A 19,007-nucleotide genomic window follows, 5' to 3' on the forward strand; every position below is an offset into this window, starting at 1 on the left:
TCCACTACTGTTTTGCCAATAGTCCAGTCAATATGTGTCCTCGGCATTGGGAATTAGAGACTTAAAATGCAGTAAATGGAAGGAAGTCCGAGCACTGGGAATCCTGCATGGACTCTCAAAAAGTCTCTGGAGATGAACGCCTCACCTTTTTTTTTTGTTGCATTGCGATGATACAGTAACAGAAACCGCATTTGCACGTGACTTCTCACAAGCATGTAAATGTGTCAGATGGATTCAGAGGTCCACACACACATCGAATGGATATGGAGACAAAGGCACACCATTGCCTGTATTAATTTTTCATAACATCATGCTCAATACAAAATGCAATAAGTGTTTCTTGTAAGACGACTCCCAGGCACTTATAGCACTTGAGCATGCGGCAAGGTACTCCTCAGAGGTCCGGCATACAGTGTACGTGTTTGTCTGACTTACTTTGACTCCAGGAAGCTGACATCTGATGCTGAAGACGCCCGGGGGCTGACAGGCTGGTAGGTGGAGGACATGGGGACAGTGGAGTTGGGAAAGTAGACTTCATCTTCCACGAGCAGATTCCATCATTTGCTGCAGAGGAAAAACATTAATCATGTTCTCCAGCAGCATCATACGCAAAAAATGATGAGTCTTTTCATTGTTTATCACCCGCTGCAGCTTTTGCTCATCACATGCTCTCTCCAACGTCTACTGTTCTCATGACCTCCACCTCAAGGCCTTTTTAGTTAGCACATTTTGTCAAGGAAAAAAAAAACACCACAAAAAATTACAAATTGACACAATTCAACTCTTCCCAGGCCTTAGATCATCCTATCTTCCGGGGTTTTTTCCCCCTACAGTAAAAATCCCCGACAAAAATAGTCCGCAAGTCACAAGGAGTTTGATTAAGGTCATGTAGCATGGGGAACTTCTTATTCTCACTACAGCTTAAAAGGCGCATTTTCCACTATAATTAATAGGCAACTGAAGTTGTGGATAATAATTATTTTTTTGTACAAATTATGCAAAACCAAAATACAAATGCAACACTTTGCATTTTCTCCAATTTTTGGTGCGTTGACTCAAAGATAGAAAACACTTTCTCCATTCACAATAAGTCGATATTCTTCAAATATAAAGACATAATAATCAATAATTCATGACAAATTATCATAACGCTGATCAAACAGGTTGCCCAAAAAGAAAAAAAATAATCTTTAAACTAGAAATTCCCTAAAATAAAATAAAATAAAATAAAAATACAAAAAATATATATTTTTTGTTTAGCTACTTAATTTTACTACAATTTAAAGAAATGCACGATAAATTGTACAAAACTAAATATTCTCTGATTAAAAATGAATAATAAAGCATAAATTAATCATGTGTATATTGTACCTTATTATTGTAACCTTAATATAAATCTAAAAAAAACACAAAAGAATAAAACTAAATCTTATTTTTGTTACCAGAAAATTAAATATCATACATTATGACAGTAAATCATAATATAATTACAGGACATGGAATCATACATAATGATATATCGTATATTGTAGAATTCAATATAACAACATCTCTAAATGTATATAAAAAGTTCATATTATGCTGCAATAAATAAACACCAAAAATACATAAAGTTGCCAAAAAGGGTTCCCGTGATATTTATCGTCTGTTCTGAATGTTTGGCCATAAATAGCACATTTGTCTTTATGTTAGCTTTCTGGCTAATTGGTACTACAGCCAATGCATGGAATCCTGGGATTTGCACGGGTCAGCTGAACGTTTGGCCTTGAGAGAAAAGCGACATTGACATGCAAATGATTGTCTCCAACTTTATTGAGCGGCTACATTTAAGTTAATTTGCTGTTGGGAGTGGCTAATTGAAGTAGGCTCCTCCAGTAATTCTTCAGGAGTCAATGCACCTGATTTAGAGGACGGCCTGCTCGTAGATCTCTTGATTGACAGCTCGGTTACTGGGTGTGTGACATAACAGGAAGTGAGAGGCAAGGCTGTGGACGTCTGACATCCACTTTCCCTGCAGTAAATGGAGAACCTTCAGTAGCAGGTAAGTCTCATGTCGCGGGGGGGCGGGGGGGCTGACACGGTCGGCGAAGCAGTCAAGTATTGTTTCAGAAGCTTCGGGGGGGGGGGGGGGGGGGATCATAAATGTTGCACGGGGGTCTTATGAAAAATGCAGCGATGATCCCTCCACTCGCCCACCTCCCCGAGCTAAAACTGAACACTGATGGACCTCTGGGAATGAAGCATGTTAGTGTAGCATCTTGCTAGCATGATTGCAATCATAACAAGAAAAGTGCTTTATAGGGATGACAAATGGAATACAGAAAGCAGCGCAAAAGACTTCGACTGGGCACTGCTTATCTTTTGGAACAGTTGTTGCGGATAACGCCATCCTTCTACACCACTATGTACATCTGTGTAATACTTGCTTTTTATAGTCAGTATAGTTACTCCAGACCCCATTCACTGTGCAATATCTGATCAACCTCCATGTGCAATATTAAGGGCTCTAAATGCAATATATTATGTTCTATGTGAAGTATTTCCATAATGCCTCATATTAACTCTCTAACAAGATCTCAGTGTATAGACTGGTTATATTTCTCATCTCGTTTCATATTATCTACATACTGTATTGTATATAACTCTGGGAAAAACTGTTGATTTTTGTTAATACTTGGGTTGTTTATAATGTTTATTTTTCTATATTGTGTATTTTGTACTGCTTAACTGACAACAATACAAATTTCCCCACTGAGGGACGAATAAAGGCATATCTTAATCTTAATCTTAATCCTCGGCATATTAGCTTCCTTTATGGCTAAACCAACACAGACTCATTTATTTGCTGTATTGCTCTATTGTACAATATGTAAAAAAAAAACTAAAAAAAAACCATGAGCTCCAGCAACTACTGTATCTCGATGCAGCTTCAGTCACCATTGTTCACAAGTGTCACACAGGGAACTAAATAGCTAGTCAATAAGAGTAGTGCTTGCTCACTCTGCCCCGAGTATCCTGGCAGAGAATTGCAAGTCAAAGATCTCGTCCACGGTTGTTGTCGGACAATCCCAGTATCATGTACCTGTTCCTGATAGGTGTGTCCGTACACACACAAACATCCTTTTTTGCGTTGTCCCATCACACTCCAAGCCACTTATTTTTATATACGCGTGTGCGCGTGCCCGTTTGCCCTTTTACAGACGTGTGTGAAGGACCCAGCCCGGGGGGAGGAGGGGGTGCCTCGGAGTAAAGCGTCAGGCCATAATTGGGTTACGGCGTCCAGTGATGGATTAAAGCACAGCCGGAGAGACGCTGCAGCAACATTAGGGTGTCTGAGATGTCAGAGTCGGAGCGCTCTCATTAATCGCCCGGGCCCGTACATTACTGCATTAGCTGTATTAGCAGCTCCGACTCGCCAAGCACTTTGGGATTTCTCGCTGAGGCAGGACACATTCCTGTCTTACACTTCTGGTAACTGTAGCGAGAAGTGGGCTGGGACCCGGATAGTGGGGGGGGGGGCAATTAGACAGGATGAGCATGATTATTTATTCATACCTTTTTGGCCGTGTTACGATAAGATGCGAAGTTGTGGAAGTTGGACGATGGCAGTAGCTGCAAATCTCATTTGAATGAGCAGAAGTGAGATTTTGTACAAAAAAACCCCAAACATGGCACACACATTGATTTTTTTATTGATTTTTTGAACTGCAACATGCCGGAAAAAGAGTAGGCAGAAGCAGATTTTATTTAAGTATATTTTAAATGATGCAGTTGATGTTTGCTAAATAGGATGAAGATTCTTGAACCAGTCATGATGTGCTATGTATATCACTATATTGACGGTTACTATGGTTACCCATTATGTCATTGTATGATCATATCACCTCATACTTCGGTACGTGACAATAAAATAAAATAAAATAATTAAAATTAAAATTAAAATTAAATTAAAATTAAAATTAAAATTAAAATTAAAATTAAAATTAAAATTAAAATTAAAATTAAAATTAAAATTAAAATTAAAATTAAAATTAAAATTAAAATTAAAATTAAAATTAAAATTAAAATTAAAATTAAAATTAAAATTAAAATTAAAATTAAAACAAAAACAAACAAAAACAAAAAAGCAGGAAGTGACTGTTACTGATTGTAAAAGTACCAGATGGAGGGGTAGGATCTAATAAGCCACTCAATTGTAATCTGATGCATGTTGAAATGAAATTAAACCACTACCATTACCATAAATGGTCACCTTTAATGTAATCATAAAGCGATATCACGCAGCATGGTCTCTGATAGTGTAATAGTTCATATAGCTGATTTTTTGGGAACTGATTGGACTGATTCTGACGTAATTCTTCATTTACCTGGCGATCAGTCGAGAATTCAGTCCGCCTTTTGTCCTAAATGAGTTGGCACCGCCTGCCTTCTTTTACAAAACTTGTTAGTTAATTTACAGGAAGTCCAGCACACACATCCGTCATCCTGCTTCCCAATAAACTAAGAGTGTGTGAAAATTGATTTTGAGGATGTACGTTGTGTGACCTCGACCCCGACTGCCGCCATCTCAATCAGTCCCCTTTTCTTCCATCACTCACCTCATCCATCCCCAGTACAGATATTTACACCGTAGCGGTTATTAATAAGCCTAATAGGAAATAGATTTTGGTGCATTGGTCGTGATGCTGAAGGTGACTGAGGGAAGCAGGGGTTTCGAGAGGATGATGGGCGGGGCCTTGATGAGAATGTACATATAAAAAGGGGTGTTCTAACTTTTTCCAACCAATCATAAAGATGTTTCATTTTGTAAACAACCCAAGTTGCTTCATCATCCTTGGTCGCTAGCAAAACCATTCAGGGAGGAAACCGGATAAAAACCCAAGCAGAGAATCGAACCCAGGTCTTCCGATCTCCTGACTGTGTGGCCTACATGTTAACCATTTGTCCACCGTGCGACCCTCTTTTTGCTGTTTGTTTTATTTATTGTTTAACTGTACTTTACGATGTAAAAGTACAGAAAAAAGCAAGCTATGGTCCGTAAATATCCCCCAGGCCGCACTTTGGCCACTCCAGACATACAGGCTAACATTAGCACTCCCTCACTCACTCGCTGGTTGTGAAGTGAGAGCTTCATCACTCATTCCCGTCCATCCTTCTAAGCAGTCGTCCTCCTGGGGCTAAAATATCTGACTTAATCATAGCTGATGAGCGTCCATGATTACCTCAGCTCAGCTAAGCCGTGGTGTCGGTGCTCACACAAATGTCCCATCGTATTATTTACCGGCCCCCTGGTCTCCAATTGCAAGGTCGGCCCGGCCCTCTCCTGGTTTCTCACCATCAGTGTCGGGAAGTGGTGTGCTATCATAATCTGTCTTCATCAGATATCTCATTCATTAGAACCCAGTTGAGATCGTTTTGTTTGAATGATCACTTCTCATTTATTCCGCAATGGCACAAGAACGGAGTTCGTGAGAATGAAATGTTCAACACAGGAAGTGAACAAACGGTCGAAGAGTTGAGCACGGCTTCTTCCTGCTCCTTTTCGGACATGTTGGATTGTGAAGCGTGAGTATATGAAGATCCAACAAGACAGCAGACGTATTGTTCTCATCTATATCCATCCATCATTTACACAGGATGACAGAACACAAGTTAAAATGATAGAAATGTCAATTTTAACAGTATGAGGCAATTTACGGTCTTTGATGGCAAAACTTTACGGGGCTGGCCTGAGTCCAAACGTCTGTCTTAAAAGCGTTGGTAACTTACGTGCTTGTAAATGAAATGTGTATCGGGCGGAATTAAAATGGACCATTCCCAGGCAGGGGAGACGAGGGGGGGGGTCGTGTTTTTGCCGATTGCCATCCGGTACATGCAAACAAAATGGCTCTAAATTATAGTTTCTGTGCACCTTTATTTATATTTTTCCCTGAGTATCGAATTGAACTTAAAATGTAGCAAATTAAACATCCATACATTTTTTTTCTAACCAGTCACCCGTAGGCTGGATCCTATCCCAGCTGACTTTGGTGCCAGCCAATCACAGAGCACAACCATTCACACCTATGGACAATTTAGATTTTCCACTCTTGTCCATACGTGTCTCTGTTAAACCATTCCCCCTGCAACTCGCGCTAACAAAGGAACCTTTAAATCCTATTCTAGTACAGCTAATAGTATTTCTCACCAGCTTTGTCAAACTTGCCACTTTGTTTGGCACCATGGTGACGTATTTTGCATCTGAGCACTCAGCAGAACACTCAGAAATACACAGTGCGCTTGAATGCCTCACCAAAGCAACGTACTCCCTGCTCATTAGGAGAAAGAAAGGACATAGAAAGATTTTTTCATCGTTCCGTGTGCGCCCTACGACCAAATAAACCACCCAAAGACTAATGATGAAGATTAATAAAGGATTTCCAGGCCGTAATCTGTCTATGGTGTCCCAAACCACGACTGATTCACGACTGCAAAAAAAAAAAAAACATGACTTATGCGATAAAACTGCTGTATTTTGTCATCATTTAATAAAGTGGCAATGGGGGTCATGTTTTTGCAGCTTGCTATCCTGTACGGACACACACACACACACACACACACACAACACACACATTTTGAATCAATTGTTGTCTCCGCTATCAATCCATATCTTGTATCGTTTGGCTTGGTGATGTGAATAACTTGGGCTACGACGGGCCTTCACGGCAACCCGATGCGTTCGCTGGTGTCAAAGTGTCAGAATGAAGTGCTGCCCGCTCGGGCTAGCTTCTCCTTTCCTTCGCTCGGGTGTAGCTCCGATTTCATTTGCCTGTAACTGTTGTGATGAAACATTCTGCGGTCTGTCATGCAGGACTCTATTTTCAATGCAACTTCCCACCAAACCCCCCTTTGCAAGCTAACGTTCATAATAGTCTTGTGGGTGACATGGAGCCGAGTAGGCAGGAATTAGAGCGGCATTCAACGTGCATGAGTGCTCAGGTAACCGGCAGGTGTAATTAGGAAGTGTCCCTTATCCCCGGCCACTTTCTCCCCTTCACCGTTAGCTTTGGCACGAGTGGCAGAGAGGGTCAGTGTTTAATAATGAACAGGTCGAGCCGGCTGTAAGGGATACATGCACCTGCTTTATGCATCAGTCAATTACCTAATTAGAACGCTCCCACAAGGGGAAAGCTAATACCTCATCCTGGAGTTGGAAGACAAACCTCTTCCATGTGAATGGAGGCGCTTGCTAGGCTAACAGATACCAGTGTGTGTGCATGTGCTTTTGCGTGTGAGAAGAAGCAGTAGCGGTGGAAGGGGGGTGGGGGTGAGTGGGGTCCATCCATCCATCCATGCAGTACTGTATTTCCTAGCACAGATCAGGTAGCAAAGGACGCTCATGGGAAATTGTGCTCTTTGCCGCCGCAATCTAATAACAATCCGTGCTCTGCCCATGGTCGCCGTCATTCGTGCTGGCGAGAGAAAGTGATCTTTGGCGGACACATGGCGGGTTTTTCCATGTCCTTTAACCTTTCAGTCAAAACATAAATTATACAAACCAGGATGGATCATCCCGACTCACACAAATACAACCCATTCCCAAAAAGCCTCGCATCTTTGTCCAATCTTCCCAACTTCCCCGCACATTTTGGCCAATGAGTGTTTAATGTGTGGTGTTATTTCTAAATGCATATTTTATGGCGCCTGCCTGAGGACGGCAGAAGAAATGTACCTATTTCAGCTAATTCTGGCATATTTACTGTGATGCTTTTGCTCAAATGTTTGCTCAGCAGGGCCATGGTCAACCCCCATGGAGCCAGAATGGTACAACCTTGATCACATGACATTTTGATATGAGTTGACGGCGTGCTAGATAGTCCGATCAGACTCATCTGAATCAAATCGTCAGTCAACTATTCTAACTAATCGTCAGTCAACTATACTAGTCAATTTTATAATAATAATATATTAACCACTTTAAATTAAAATAAATATATATATATACATTTAAAAAATGAATAAATAAAGAAATTAAATTAAATTAAATTAAATTAAATTAAATTAAATTAAATTAAATTAAATTAAATTAAATTAAATTAAATTAAATTAAATTAAATTAAATTAAATTAAATTAAATTACATTAAATTAAATTAAATTAAATTAAATTAAATTAAATTAAATTAAATCGATAACTATAAATATACGGTATTTACCTGGTTCAGTCTATAGCATACACTATTTTAAGCTGTGAAATTATCTTTGATTTGTATGGTTTTCCCATGTGAAGGCTGAAGATGACGGAGTGGCCAAGGATACTTTACAAGACCCAAAACATGTACTACATATTAGTCAGTACCTATCCTACAAACTGGTAGTAGATTACCAGAGGCTCTCTTGTCCGTAGATGAGTTCCGGCATCATACTGAACGTTTATCCCAAACAATCCTTAATCTGACCAAGCCTATTCTAATCTACAAAGATCACTGACAGGCAAACGAGACCTCCGCCAAACTGCCCAGTCACGTCTCAATAGAATAACAGGTGACATTTTGTCGGGGGGGAAATATTGATCAAGTGTGTGGAATTGCACACACGCTAATTAAATTGATTTACTGCGTATTAATGTATCATCATCCACGAAAGAGAATACAGATAAATACAAATGGCCTAATCTTACCTCCCCCTGCCGTACGGTGCATCTAATCTATCTTTAGAAATGATCATCTGAGGATTAATCCCCTTTTATTTAGCTTCCAAAAACGATTCTGATTGGACTTTTGAAATGGGGGGCCCCCCGCAGTACAGGTTGTTCATACACTAGTCAAGTGCCCACGGTATTATGATTCCCGTATCCAATCACGAAGGCTCAACAGTTACAGCTCGACATGGCACAGATGTGGCCACTCTTGACCGGAGAGATGATCAACATGAATCAAACCCCAAATTAAAGCAGCAGTATGGCTTGTCAATGTTGATTGGATTCCATTGTCGGGATGGTATTCCTACATTACTAGCATGTTGTAGGCACAATCCACTCAAGACGTTTCTCAATCTGGGCTAGCAAAATTGAAATGTTCCTCAATCTTTTTAAAATGGTGCCTTTTTTTTTTTAAAAGCAGTGTTTCAATTCTTTTGCAAATATAATAGCAGGATGTCGTCATTATAGCAACTGCTTGTCTACACTGTGGATTTTTAATTACAATTTTTGTGTGGAAAAAGTGATTGCCCCCTTCCTGATTTTTTTTTAATGCTTGTCACACGTAAATGTTCGACAATTACAACACAACTGAAGGTTTTTATCATCACATCCAAACCTACATGGCCTGTGAAAGAATCCTTCCCCCAGGTCTATCAGCCTGGAAAAGGTTATAAAGCCATTACTAAAGCTTTGGGACTCCAGCAAACCGCAGTGAGAGCCACTGCGGCAGGACAATGATTGAAAACAGTCCAAGTTCCTGACCTGAATCTTATTGAGATGCTGTGGTTTGACCTTAAAAAGGCACTTCATGCTGGAAAAAAATTCTGCAAAAATTTTTGGGCCAAAATTTCTCCATAGCGCTGCATGAGACTCATTGCAAGTTATCGCAAACACTTGATTGCCAGTTTACCAGTTATCAGGTTTAGGGGGCAATCTGTCTCACACGTCTAAATGTTTCATGAAACAAATGTAAATAACAAATGTAAATACAGTAAACCTCGGATATATCGGACTCAGATATATCGGAAATTTGCTCACAACGGACAGATAAAAAAGAACCAATTTTTCTGTAATGCATTTCCAATAAAAATTCATTGCATATATCGGATTTCGCCTATTTCGGACAAAATCTCCAGTCCCGTTCATAGTCAACATAGTCAAGGAAATGCCTTTTTATAATGGATAAAATCCGATTTACGCATATACCAGCTATAAATCCGATATATGTGTAAAACGGACATTTTCCGGTATACGCATATAACGGATTTCACTTATATAGGACAAAACCAGTGGGAACAATTAATTCCGATATATCCGAGGTTTACTGTATTAAACAATGACAACACATACTGCTCATACTTGGCAGAGCTTTACACCAAAAAAAAACAGGTTTTACAAAGTGGTGGGTGTCTGTGAAGAAGGTTTATCCTTCATGACATAACAAAAAGCCACAACTGGGACTGTTGGAGTGCTTCTTCCCTCAAAAGTGAAGCAAACAAGTGAAGGAGATGACTGATTATTCTCACGTTTGGTGCTCATAAACCGGCTCTAGGGACGCATATTACTGTTACTACATCATTAAAAAGTCCATTTTACTATAATAGGGGACCCGAACTGTCCTTTGACTGAGAAATAGCATCATCAAAACTGAAACGTCTAACAATAAAGTACGTAAAATGACCTCTTAATTCCCTGTAACTCTTACACCAAACATTCCCTTCTGGAGGAAATGGGCAAGAAGGAGATAAGAGCAATTCTACTCCTTTGGCTTTACTTCAAAAGTGGAGAAGTTGTAATAAAAATCATTTTAACAAGCAAATCGGATGAAGGCGAGGGTGAGCTCTCTCTCTCTCTCTCTCTCGGAGACATGTTTGGATTTGACCCGACTGTGACCTGGCCCCCTTCCTCCTGAACTACAGAGAAGGATGCGCAACAGCTGGTTTAGCGCTAATGTCCAAGTCAGACAACCGGGGCAAAACAACTTGTAATTATTAGGGAGTTTATTCCTTTGTGTGTGTTGGCAAGAGTAAGCAAAAAAAAAATAAAAAATCACAGATCCAGGTTTTTTTTTACTGCCACCTACAGGACTGGTGTGGAACAGTTTTGACAATTTAAGACCAAATGTTTTCAATGGCCTAACTGTGGAACATGTTTATAAATATATTTATTTTTAAAAGCGTTAGAAAATGAATGAATTATTATTATTTATTATATTATTTATTATATTATTTATTTGTATATTTATTTGTATATTTATACACAATTTCTGAATGATTTTTTAAATGAAATGAATTTATATTATATTATATAAATATTATTGTTATAATTATATTATTATAAATTTATATTTATATTTATATTTATATTTATATTTATATTTATATTTATATTTATATTTATATTTATATTTATATTTATATTTATATTTATATTTATATTTATATTAAACATTTTACAGCACATTTCTCACACATTTCATTTGCATTGACAAATTACGAGGTCATGGTATTTTATTTGGAAGACACTATAAACTAACGGCTTGGAAGGACTCCAAAATGTCAAGCTTAGGACTTCACTTCAGGCTTGACTTGGACTTGGACATATTTACTTCTCTCTCTCACCTCTGGTTTATAGTTTAATTATGTATGGTACTATAATACATACAATGCTTTAAGGCCAACTATAAGAAATACATCAATAAGTTGAAGCAATGATAAGCGCTACTTTGTGCGACGTGAGCAGCAACTGTGGCGACGGCCGTTAACAAAAAAAAAAAAAAAAAAGGCAGCAGCAGCCGCAGAGATTAAGCAGGGCAGCTGAGGGTTTAATCTCTGCCCTTCACATCTAAAGACGCAACTCCTGCTTGGATAGTTGAGAGGTCATAAAGCGATCACAGCAAAGAGAAGGCGACATGTCCCGTCTATGATTAAAACAATAAATCTGATTAGGCCTCTCCTTTTTTTTCCCCCCTCCTTTACAAGGACTCTACGAAGACGTCTTATTTCATTTGTCTCCCCAGGTGCTGCACGTGAAACCCAATAGTACGTAGATTAAAGTGCCAAAGCGCCAAGAGGGAAAAAATGCTTTTAGGAACCCTTAAAGTGTGTTTAACAGTGTGTTTTTAGGGCCCACTAAAACCAACACACAGCAACACATGGCCAAGATGGAGACCGCAGTGTCTTACGGTGGACGATGGATGGGAGACGAGATGGAGGGAAGGATCGACAGAATGGGGGACTTGACACCTGGTCTAGAATGCGTCAAACTTTCTGATCATACAGTATACGTATGTATGAAAAGAGAGTTCGGAATTCCCGCCCCATCGCTAATGTATGTGATGTGGACCAGCGCTCCTGAGTCTGAAGTCCCTGGGCCGACTTCACGGATATGGCAACACAAACCGAAACCTGACTGGACAAACATATGTAATGCACACAATCACCACTGGAAGCAGTGCAGACGAGAAATGAAAATATACGATTGGTAATAATACAATTTCATACTGGTAGTGGTTAGGCCAGCAGAGAAGGTTTTGCTGGCCCTGAATGCACGAATCCTGTTACAAACACAGAAAATTCTAACAAGATCCCAATAAAACAGTGACCAGCACGTAAAAAAGTCTGAGTGAACGACGCAATGGATGCCTCATATAACGTTTGTGTCCATGTTGAGACGTGAAGTACTGGTACGAACACGCAAGTATGTGCCAAATTAAATTGTGACCCACACATAAAGTCTAGACGGTGGATGAGGTGCACAATAAATCTAATGTATCTTCAGTGTTCCATTAGTGGATTGATACAAAAAAAACTTAATGACCAATATAAGAACATTCTATATTTAATTTGTATTCACTGGGAGAAATATTATGTGAATATTGTTTTATTTGGTGAAGAACACAGAGAATACAACTGAGGTAATATTTCTGACAAAAATGTTTTTTTTTAGCACAAAGTCACAGAGGGGAAAAATATAATTTGATTTAATTATGTTCTTTTTATGTGGTTGGGCGACTGTCAAGGGTGCCCGTGACCCTTTCATACCTGAGCTTGTAAAAGCCGCCACAGGGGGTCCCTGCAACAAGTGAAGAAATGGAAGCCATGTGACACAAGACAGTGCCTATAAATATGGCCGAGATCAGAGGGGTACTTAATGCAGGGGTGGGCAGACGCCTTTTTTACCAGTGCGTCTACAACATCTTAAAAAGGTTCTGTCGTGTCATATGAAACCAATAAAACCCTGAATAACTTCCTCCCTGATGGGGAAAAAAGGGCCTGCGCCGAGACTCTTCACAGGGCTCTATCACACCAGACTGCCTTTTGCCCTTTTGCTTTTTTTTCTCTCCTTTTGATTTATTCACCTTTCTTCCTTTATCTTGTGCCTTGATGCTTGGTCTCTGTGCGCATTTGAAAGGCTGCTGGGTGACTTTCTAAATGAAAGAGGCCAACAGCAACCACTGCAGAGTAAATACTGCCTTGATGAAGATTCACAGCAAGGTATTAAGGTATTATGTTTTAGATCAAATATGTTTATTCTTGAGGGTGGTGTGGAATTGCACCCGCAACGCAACAGCTCTGCAACTTAAACTCAATTGAATTTGTCTAAATATTGGAACGTGAAAAGCTTTTACTCGTGGATTCTTGTATTTTACATGTGATTTAATTATAATATCATATCATATATAATATCATGTTATAACATTAATATATAATATTATTAATTAATTATATTATATTAGTACAATAAAAATATATAACAAAATATAATTATGTTATTATAATATATTATATCATATTAATATAATATCATATAACATATGATACCATGTTATAATATAACATTAATATATAATATTATTAATTATATAATATATTATAATAGAAATATATACAATAAAAATATAATTATATTATAATATAATATTATGTTACAGTATATAACATATATTATATGATATAATATTATATAATTATAATAATAATATAATAATATTATATATATATTATATTATTGTTGGGTTTTTTTTTACTGGTAATGACATTGACCATCGCTCTTCAACGGCTGTATGATCTCACAGGAAGGGCAGGGGGCCTGCAATGTCATTGTTTGCTTCTTAATGGCCGCCGCATGGTTCCTGGATTACCACCTATCACAATGTTCATGTGGACACACACACACACACACACACACACACACACACTACTTCAGAAAGAAAAAAAGACTACACAAAGCTATGTTGTTAACCCAAGTGGACAGCAGGAAAGATGAATTCGATCAATGGCAGACCAAGAGAGCTTGTCAATTCGGGTTCCTGTGAAACATAAACATCTGCTACATCCAGTTGTGGGCCATGAATAGTTATTGAACTAACTTGCTTAAATACTTTACCAATAGAAATCTTTTTAGGCAGTAATATTCAGGATGTGGCACACTATGACACAAAAAAAATGATCCAAAAGGAGACTGAGGGCAGAAATTAAATGCTGTGGTAAAACATGTGACTTATGACAGAGGCATTTTATCCAAGGGAAGACTGAAGGAGGTGGAGATCGCTTGTGGCATCATTGTGACATTATTTTATCCAAGAGGAGACTGAGGGCAGCAAGAAAACGCAGCACTGCAGCCAAGTGGAGACCGTGGAGTGCTATCGAAGATGTGATTTTGAGGGCGGCAGAAAAGGGGAGCCTATGCAACAGTGCAGCAACAGCATTTGCGTTCGTCGTCATCATTTCTAGCCGTGGATCCTCAATTATATGATCGTCACCAGTGAGTAGAGCCAAGTAGGTACCACAAAGAAGGGAGAGGGGGCCGCACTTTGGAGATTCAGTGTGTGTCCCTTCACTGAAAATGAAATAGTCTTTAATCGGTTTGTGGCCGCTAATGAACACCGGCGAGTCGAGGAGGAGAAGCAAAGGAGGAAGGCAATCTCTGGAAATGATTACAGACTCATTTCCTTGTTTATCCTGCCTTTGAAAAGAGAATGAGAGCTGCCCTTACCCCCCCCAGCCTCCGCCCCCGGACCCATTCCTCCTCCTCCATCCCAATAGGCCCTCCACTTATTGTGTCAAAATCACTGCATGCCACCCCCCCATCCATCCCCATCATCAACAGCACCCGCCTAAAGCTTCCTATTGGTCCATCCTTAATCACTTTCGCTCTGTGCTCTTTCACTTTTGCCCTCATGCTTTCTTTGGAAGATTTGTTTCACTCTTTCACTCAACTATTTCACTCTTTCTCTACCGCTCTTCTCTTGTGCTCGGCCCCCTTTTGTGCAGTCGAGGGTCACCACTTGTAAACAATTTCCCCACAAGATCAAGCCCCTCTGTCCCCCTTTCAAAGCGGGGCTCCGGGCCGGCCTCAAGTAGCCAAGCTGGCTCGGCCCGGGGTTAATGGCTGGAAATCTCCAACTAACCTCTCCAGCAGCTGGCTCCAGACAGCCCTTCTTTCTCGTCTTATCCTTTGGCCATGTTTCGCCCCCCCGCCCCCCCCGCCTCCCTCCTCATCCACTGCCAACCCCAGGAATTTTTTTTCCCCAACAGAAATCTGCCTGTGTGGCAACAAGATTTGTAATAAAGATAAAATATCTCTCATGTACAGTATGATTGCATTCAAGGCAGTTGTCCCTTGTTTATCGCAGCTGATTGCTTCCAGGCTCAACTGTGATAAGTGAATTTACGCAAAGTAGCGTTCAATGTTAATAAATGGAATATTTTCATAGAGCATAGAAAACGTGCTCAAGTTGTTCAAAATATAATTTTAACCATTATTAGAGCCCTATAGTCATTAAATAACACCCCTATAGTCACCTTTATTGTTTGTTTAGAGCTCATTTTTGAAGAAAACATTATATATATATACAAATAATGTAATATATATATGTATAATGTAGTAAACAAAAATCAAGTGTCTCAAGCCCGGAAGAAAATGAAGGAGCACGAGTGAAAATGAGGCTGTAAAGCTCTTCACCCCCACCCCCCCCCCCCCCATCCTCCGTTCCCCCTTTCTCTACCCTTGTCTGCTGCAAACAGAAGAATAAGAAAGGACCCTCCATTGGACATGTCTTTCATTTTCAAACACAGGTTCAAAGGCACTGGGAGATTTGGGCCCTTTGTGAAGGGCTGGAGGGTAATGACGAGAGGGACGTCCAATTCCAAACAGCTTCCTGGCCTATTCCGACATGGACTTTCTCCAAACCTCCTCTTCCTCTGCCTAATCAACACAAATCTACACGAGCTGGAGAAAAGCTGTTTCCAGTCCTCAAGTACTCCAAAGTAGCGCTGGAGTGGAGGCTGTCGGCTGACTGCTGAGTCCTGCCGTCTGCCTCTTAAAGCTTTTGCGGCAAAAACACATAAATGAAAGGTCAACTGCTCCAGCGGGTTTATAAGAGAAAGTGTTTTAATCGTTAACACAACAATGTATTATCAACACCACGGACTGGTTTTTGGACCCAAACCGCACATCTAATCAGGATCCTGACATGGCACATTGTCAGGTGGATGGAATATGATTGAGATGATATGTGAAGAAGCTAAGTACAGAACGTGAACATCCATCCATTCATTTTACTACGCTTATCCGGGTCCGGATGGCAAGGGCAGAAGTCTCAGTAGGGAAGCCCAGACTTCCCGGTCCCCGGCCACCTCCTCCAGCTCCACCAGGAGGACACCAAAGCGTTCCCAGGCCATAATCCCTCCAGCGTGTCCTAGGTCTGCCCCGGCCTTTTCCCGGCTGGGCATGCCCAGAACACCTCACTAGGGAGGCGTCCAGGAAGCATCCGGACTAGATTCCAGAGCCACCGCGACTGACTGATCTCGATAGAATCTCGGAGAATCAGATGACTCCCAGATGACTGAGCTCCTCACCCTACTATCTCTTATGGTTAGTAGGAAACTCATTTCAGCCGCCTGTTTCCGTGATCTCATTCTTTCGATCATGACCCAAAGCTCATGACCATAAGTGGGAGTGGGAACATAGATCGACCGGTAAATTAAGACAGAACGTGAACAAACTATCAGTAATTGCCGAGACACAAGGGGCTCTTCAATGTGGGTCTTTACCCAAATGAAGGTGAATACGCCGTTCCAGTATTTTTGTTTCATATCACAAAGTTAACATCACTGGACAAAACGCCATCTGTGTTTGGAAAAATATTTTCCGAGTGCGTGGAGTGACTGCACGACAAGAGTGGACTGTGACACCCTCAGACATGCAGATGCCCCCAAGAGACAGGTGACAAGCTACCATCATGCCTCATCTCGCCACTACCGCCATCACCGCTGTGGTGGTGACACACTTCATTTGGCCTGGCATGGGAGCGTTTAACCTAAGATGAGGTTAGGGCCAGCTGGCACACAAAGACTAATAAATAAATATATGAAAAAAATAAAAGCTTTTTGACTCAGTTTTGACAAATAAACACTGCTTTGTAAAATATGATATTACCGCTCCTGGGATGGAAGTACTCACACATGCAGTGGCTTCAAGCACGCTGCAGCAAGTGATAACACTCAACAAGCAAGTCATTCTATTTAAATATGTACAAACACACACATACACGCACACACGGAATAGCGCTGTCAGGTGGTCCCGGGCCATGAGCACTGATGAGGAAGATGTCAGCCGACATGCCCCGAAAGGAAGAATTTGTTGTTGTCCTTCATCACACCTACCTGTTTTCTTCACACATGACTACGTCTTTTCTGGGGCACCTAAAGCAAACGCCATCCCCCAACCTCCTGACTAGCGTTTTAGTAGTAGCGGTCCTTAAAAGCAGCAGAGTGCTCCTGTTATACAGGGGATTCTGTAAACATTTTGCATGTTTATGTTATTGTGTAGGCTGCACGGTGTTCAAGTGGTTAGCACGCAGACCTCACAGCTAGGCAACCAGGGTTCAATTCCACCCTCGGCCATCTCTGTGTGGAGTTTGCATGTTCTCCCCGTGCATGCATGGTTTTCTCCGGGTACTCCGGTTTCCTCCCACATTCCAAAAACATGCTAGGTTAATTAGTGACTCCAAATTGTCCATAGGTATGAATGTGAGTGTGAATGGTTGTTTGTCTATATGTGCCCTGTGATTGGCTGGCCACCAGTCCAGGGTGTACCCCGCCTCTCGCCTGAAGACAGCTGGGATAGGCTCCAGCACCCCCCACAACCCTCGTGAGGATAAGCGGTAGAAAATGAATGAATGTTATTGTGTGTCTCGGCATGCGGCAACCCATCCCACTTTGTCTGACAGTCCTTGAACGCACCATAGTTGTGTGCATGTGCTAACTTTCTCCAATGCCGTACAGATTTTTTTCAGCTTTTTCCTGATTACGGAGTCGCCACAGCAAATTCTTTTGATCCGCATACTCATTTTGGCTGGAGCCCTTTAAATTCCGTTTGCACTTCCTGACGAATGCCGGTGACGCTTACTCGTGGAGATTCGGACCTGAGGTGTCCGCTCCAAAGTCCAGAACGCTAACCACTACACAGATAGACTACTATACTGTATTTTTCCCGTTTGTCTCTCACCTCACATTTGTTCACATATGCTAATATGTAGGAATGCTTAACATGAAGGCTTGATATGCTAATTGTTTGGGTGCTAATGTGCATATTTGTTCTGCGCACAAACAACTTCAAAATCATGCTAGAATGCTCCTGTTATAAAGGGGTTCCTGTAAACATTTTAGATGTTTGTTATTTTGCGTCTCGTCTCGTCGCACTTTGTCTGACAGTGCTTGAACGCACCACAGTTGTGTGCATGTGCTAACGTTCTCCAATGCCATACAGATAGACTGTTTGTTTCTTTGGGATTTTTCCTGATTACGAAGTAGCCACAGCAGATCTTTTTGATCCGCATACTGATTTTGGCTTGAGCCCTTTAAATTCCGGATGCCCTTCCTGATGATGTTTACTCGTGGAGATTCGGACCTGAGGTGTCCAGAACGCTAACCACTACGTACACAGATAGACTACTATACTGTATTTTTCCTGTTTGTCTCATATGGGAATGCTTAACGTGAAGGTTTGATAAAAATTATTCGGTGCTAATGTGCATATTTGTTCTGCGCACAACTTCAAATTCATGCTAGCACACTGCCTGTTACCACACACATAAAACAGCAATGTTATAATATTTTCTTTGACTAGTGGTTTTGCAGCAGGTCCTTAAAAAATAGCAGCCCCCTTCATTTCGAGGATCTTTTGACTCGTGTTTTTGTAGTAGGTACTTAAAAACAATGAAGTACTCCTGTCGTATATACAGTAGATGGTCGACTGGCTATCAAACATCATCACCCTCTTCCCACCTGCAAACATCCCTCCTTCAGCTATCCTTAAAAAAAA

At 40.6% G+C, this 19,007-nt stretch overlaps 1 protein-coding gene across 1 annotated transcript in view; it reads right to left on the minus strand.

The window, feature by feature from the left end:
* The window catches only part of LOC131114699 (uncharacterized), a 248,959-nt gene that overhangs the window by 138,451 nt on the left and 91,501 nt on the right, over nt 1–19,007 (minus strand). The window contains exon 3 of the mRNA XM_078793986.1: nt 436–564. Coding sequence (XP_078650112.1) covers nt 436–564 — 129 coding nt within the window. The remainder of the gene's footprint in view (nt 1–435; nt 565–19,007) is intronic.

Source organism: Doryrhamphus excisus, linkage group LG10 (assembly GCF_037039965.1).
Source record: "Doryrhamphus excisus strain RoL-2023G ecotype Guam linkage group LG10, RoL_Dexc_Guam_v1.1, whole genome shotgun sequence".
In the NCBI taxonomy this organism is placed as follows: Eukaryota; Metazoa; Chordata; class Actinopteri; order Syngnathiformes; family Syngnathidae; genus Doryrhamphus; species Doryrhamphus excisus.